At 42.2% G+C, this 5297-nt stretch overlaps 1 protein-coding gene across 1 annotated transcript; it reads right to left on the reverse strand.

Annotated features, from left to right (window-relative positions):
- Window positions 1-323: 323 nt before the first annotated feature.
- Window positions 324-3223, reverse strand: LOC130591836 (uncharacterized). The gene is made up of 4 exons (XM_057395772.1): window positions 2604-3223; window positions 1046-1089; window positions 450-788; window positions 324-355 (listed from the first exon to the last, which is right to left on the reverse strand). The coding sequence occupies exons 1-4, from the start codon at window positions 3221-3223 to the stop codon at window positions 324-326; spliced, it is 1035 nt and encodes a 344-aa protein (XP_057251755.1).
- Window positions 3224-5297: the final 2074 nt, after the last annotated feature.

Here is a 5297-nt window from a genome sequence, read left to right on the forward strand (position 1 = left end):
GTTGGAGCTTTGCAGACAACCGACACCTTGATTAGTGGAATGGTTTTTTTTTTGTAGCTTGCATTACTTAACTACAATTGCAGATCTCTCTTTGTATAAATAGTTGGCATATGACCGTTATGCATCTGACTTTGATCTTATTGGTGCATTGACCTTTGTTGTCTGTTTTTGCTCTGACCTAGGCAAGCTGGCTTGTGGAGTGTTCTTTAGTTCCAGTGAGGTTCTTTCAGGAACGGTGTGAGGTTTGTTGTCACATACTGCATTTTTGACTTGTTAAATACTCTTTTTTTTATGTTGTGAGTATATTTTTGGAGTAAGGACTGTTATTTCCTGCACATCAGGAAGAATTCCTTGCCTGCAGAACAGAATATCAAATGTTGAGTTTCACAGCACAAGTAGTATCATCCCATTCCCTACAAGACAGGATATAAAACATGAGTATTCCTTGCCTGCAGTGGGAGCCTCTTTTGCGCTTCCAACATGAACAGAAGTTGCCACCTGATCCCTTGTGGGACTTCCACTCAGTTCATTATTGGAATCAGCTAAATCCCTTTTCTGGAGAACATAAGCAGCTGCAGCTGTATTGGATGCTCCGTCCTCGATTGTAGAAGACAAAGAGGAGCTTGCATCACCTTGAATGCTCCGTTTTGCATTTAACTCAACAGCTTCATCTCTGCGCTTAAAAAGGTATTTGTCCTTTTTAGACTGCTCCTTGGTTTTGGTAGCTTTAGTGGAGCTCTTTCGACCACCGAGGGTATCCGCGATGACTAAAGGGCCACTTAAAGGAGCTGGAGAAAGCAACAAGACAGAACCAAACACTAACAGGTAAGTCAACAACCCAAACCAAACACACAAGCTTTTATATAAGCTTGTTTAGAGCCCCTGAAGAATGTATAATATTAACATAGCCAACAAATAGAAGCTGAAAGCATAAAGAAAATGCAAATAGCTACAAGATTCAACTACATCAACACATATGGAACACTAATTCATAGAATTTTTACATGTATCAACATATACCAGCAAACAATCTTTTTGAGCTAACATAAACACTCCATCCTGTAGTCAGCAAGTGCCATTTTGGTTGCCCTGAAATTAAGAAAGTTTGTATTACGTACTCACTCATTACACATTTCAGCTTCTAGCTCTAGTTAGGCAAAGCATTTTTGTAACATAAATTATGTAGTCTCTCTCCAAAGTACAGAAGAAAATCAAGCAGGTTCACTTCTTTGGTAAATCAATGTAATATCTAACTGGTTACTATAATTTCTGTTAATATTATTTGATCATAGGTTGTTGGTTATTCTTAGCAGCTATCTATTCCTTGAATTTTGTGAAAGGGTGGTTTGCTCTTGCTTTTTGCTGCTGGTTTTGGAGGTGATATATTGGGATTGTTACAGGTTTTGGGGTCTAAGTATTAATGTGCCTGTTTTTGCTGCTTGTGGAAGACGTGCTTGTATATTGAGTCTCAATGTATTATGGATTGCTGCTGTTTAGTCTTTTATGTAAGGAGAATGCTCCTAATTCATGTCTTCAACCTTGATAGCTATTTTATATATGTTTATCATTAAGACAGCATGAGTCTTATTTTGCTAGCTATTTGTTTTATCCTAGTCATGTCCATGTAATATGATAATTGTATTTGGCAGTATATGCAATACATAGTTCATCAACAGGCTTCATTTCTTTTAGAAGAAAAACTTCCACAGCCTAAGTCTGCATTTTGTTTAGTTCTTAATTTGTGTTCGATCAAAGCAAGATTAATGGATGTCACTATAGTATTTTAACAATTTTTTTTTTGTTACAGGAGAAAGAGCGTACATAATATCAAGCAGAAGACGCATTCTTAGTTACAATTAAAGTACTATGTAGTTTATAATTTTTCTATGTAAAAAGATTGGAGAATATTGCGTTTTTTTTTAGTTGCCAATGGAACTTTTTTATTTCAAGTACATCTAATGTAAAGATATTAAAAACTCTTATATTAATAATAATATTTCTTATTCCATATTAAAAATTATGTTTACTATATATTTATTTGCACAATAATATATATTTGGCATATGAAATTGGTAACATATATAGAATCGTGTACTCTCTTTCTTGCCACGGGAGATCTTAAGCATACTGAATTGGTTAGCCATGAGAGAAAATTGTAATCAAAGATTTGTTAGCCACGGTAAAATTCATGGCAAAGGGATTATTTTAGCCACAATAGTACTTGAGTCAAAGGCTTTGCAGCCACGGTAATACTCGTGGCAAAGGATATTTTTAGCTACATGAGTATTCGTGGCATACATTTCACTTTATGTCACACCCTCTATTTTCCCGTGGCAAAATCTTAGCCACGGCCACTTGCGCCACGGGAGTACTCTCCAAAATTCCCGTGGCTAGATTACATAGCCACGGGTTTCTTTAACTGGGGCCACGATTCTTACCGTGGCACAAGTGACATTTTGTTGTAGTGATGACCACAGTCGTGATGGAACTCACACCAGAGCCTTTTATCTTGCTTGTTGATAGACGTTCGGATGGGATTAGGCTTCGGCAGGGGATACTTCCCTTTGATATCCAGATAGATCTATCTTTGATTCAAGTTATACCGGGGGTCATTCCAGTTGTTTTCCAATCGAAGCTTCTTGTCTTTTTCTTTTCGAGGAACATGCCTGGGGTTGTCCGCTCGAGGGGTGTATTCGTGCTTTCTCTTTCCGGAGCTAGGCTCCTCATGCGTATTGGAGATATCGGAGGCCTGAATGAACTTTTGAGCTAGATTCATGGTTTCTGAGAACGACGAGGCCTCGCTTTCCACGAGCTTCAGCTTGAATCTGCTCGATGGATATAACCCGGACATGAGGGCGGTGAAGGCGACGCTGTCCAGTAGATCAAAATCTTTCAGTGATTCTTCGTTGAATCTCTTAATGTAGTCAGCTAGGTCCTCCTCCCTCCGTTGTCTAATCGACATGAGATGGATACTGGTCTTCTGATGTCTTCTTTCCACGATGAAGTTCTGTTTGAAAGCTGCCTCGAGAGCGGTGAAGCTCGATATGTTCCCGGAGGGGAGTTCGGTGAACCAGGTTAAAGCCAACCCCTTCAAAGCGGCCAGGTGGTCGATGGGGTCTGTCGTTCCATCATAATGGTCGATAGGGGGAACCTTAACCTTTAGAGCGGTGAGGGCTCTCATGATGTCATCCCTGAAGGGTGTTGAGAACCCTAGGTTTCCCATTTGGACTTCCGATTCTTGGCTGGACTCGAAGCTCGACGCCCGCTGTCTATGACCCCATCGATGTCAAGGTTCTTTCTCCTTGCGACGCTCTCTCTGTTCCCGAGGCTCCTTCTCCTGAGGTTCCCTCTGTTCCCGGTTAGGGCTGGGAGGTGTATTCCTTGCCCTAGACCACGCTCGCTTTTCGTTCAAGACCTCTCGAGCGTCACGATTACCATTCCTGAGATGGCGCTTGTTGATCACGTGTTGTGCGTCCCCTTTGCTGGGGGTGGCCTGAGTCGCTCGTCGAGACACGCGTGGCAAGTTCGGTGGATCGAGGGCTCTGATCTGAGGTTGATCGAGGTTTCCTACTCGATTACGGTCAATTACCAGTCGAGGCATGGGAGGTAGAAGGGGCCTATTCGAGATCCCTTCTCCTCCTACTTGAAAGTTTAGTATAAGAGCTCGGAGGCCGCGCTCAAAATTGTAGCTGAGGTGGTTGGCTACTTGCTGAAGGTCCTGTTGAGTGACCGGGTTAGGGCTGGTTTGCTCGAATCGCAGGGGGGTCGCTGGGGTTGGAGTTGTCCTAACTCGAGGCGCCCCAAGGTTGACTGCACTTGCAGCCTCTCGAGGGTTAATCTCCTCGAGGATATGTTGGTTGCGGGCCGAGAGAATAGGAGCCTGTCGGGGGTTCTCTGCCATCTCGTCGGCCACCTCGTGGGACGGTGCTCTCGAGTGATGAGAGGGGACGTGAGTCCTTTGTCATCTCCGGTTTCTCCGAGTGATGGCCATGGCTTTTAGTTCGATGTCCCCATAGACGACGCCAACCTGTTTCGGGTAAAAACTTGTATTAGGGGGGGATTGATCGAGATTAGGATTAATGAGGGCCGGATGCTCGGAGACTGCTGGGAGACCTGGACAGGACGAGAGTTAGACTACCCCGGGGGTGGATCCGGGATCGCCCCTCCGACGATCAAGTCAGTTGATGTGTATTAATTGTGATTTGTGAAGTGGATTGTCTAGAATTCCTTACCTCAATAAATGGGGATCTGCCCCGTATTTATAGGTGTTGAAATGTGTGAAGAATGTCTCTGCCATGCTGGCACAAAATTTAAGGTTGGTGGGTCCTACTAGAGGACTTCCACGCTGGCAGCCAACCCAGGAGCCTTAGAGCATGTAGTGGCCCACCAGGCAATATTGGGCCCAAACAGTTGAAAATATTTTGAACGTGCTTAAGGAGTTCTAAAATTTAAAATAGTCATTTTTATCTCTTTTATATGTATATATGTAATTTATATTTTAACACCTTTACTTTACAAAAACATAGACTATTTCCTTTCTTTAATGTCGCAGATACTTTACAACATACGTCTTAAGGAAATCTTGATGAAACACCGAATAAAGGAAGATCAAGACATCTGGGCCTATAAGATGAAAGCTGCTATGGAGTATAGAATTATGCAGGGAGATACGAGGCTAAGGACTAAACTGGAGAAAATAAATTTCATGCTTCAATATGTCCCTAACATAGAAACCTACCTTTTCATACATACGAGGACTTGTGGTCAGAAGAGGGAGATTTAAACAAGGACAAACATACTTATTGAAACCAATACCTTCCTAATGTGGGGTATTTCATTGTTGACCTCAAATACTGTGAAAATGAGTGGAGAATTCGTGAGAAAGAAGTTGTGAACCCTCTACCTGATCATCTTCAGTTAGAGGAACCTATCATGTGGGGGGAAAGCTCGCGAACTAAGGTTGTAGATGTGAATCTTGAGAACCCTGTAGTGAAGTCTGAGCCACAAATGCCACCTAGAGCTGTAAAAAGAGCAAGGTACCAACGTTTGAGGATAAATTCCTACCCGAGGATTACCATGTAGCATCAAACCTTGGGACTGTTACCTATATTTCCGATGATGAAGGGAATAATAGGATATTTATCGCAGTGATTAAGGAAAATCTTGTTGCATCTATACTAGATGTAGGAAAAGAGGAAAAGAATATCCTAATGAAAATGAGCTTGATGAAGGGGATCCGCTTAAGGAAGAGCCTACAGATGAAGAAGAAGAGTCTATGGATGAAGAAGAAGAGCGTA

The sequence above is a fragment of the Beta vulgaris genome, chromosome 6, assembly GCF_026745355.1.
Source record: "Beta vulgaris subsp. vulgaris cultivar EL10 chromosome 6, EL10.2, whole genome shotgun sequence".
Lineage (NCBI taxonomy): Eukaryota > Viridiplantae > Streptophyta > Magnoliopsida > Caryophyllales > Amaranthaceae > Beta > Beta vulgaris.

Bases quoted from the DNA above. Each gene is read 5' to 3' on its own strand.
- LOC130591836 (XM_057395772.1), bottom strand. From the start codon at position 3,223: ATGGGAAACCTAGGGTTCTCAACACCCTTCAGGGATGACATCATGAGA. The intron at 1,090-2,603 runs GTATAACTTGAA...TCTTAATTTCAG, and splicing joins AACAACTGGAATGACCCCCG to GGCAACCAAAATGGCACTTG. The intron at 789-1,045 runs GTTAGCTCAAAA...TGCTTTCTCCAG, and splicing joins CTACAGGATGGAGTGTTTAT to CTCCTTTAAGTGGCCCTTTA.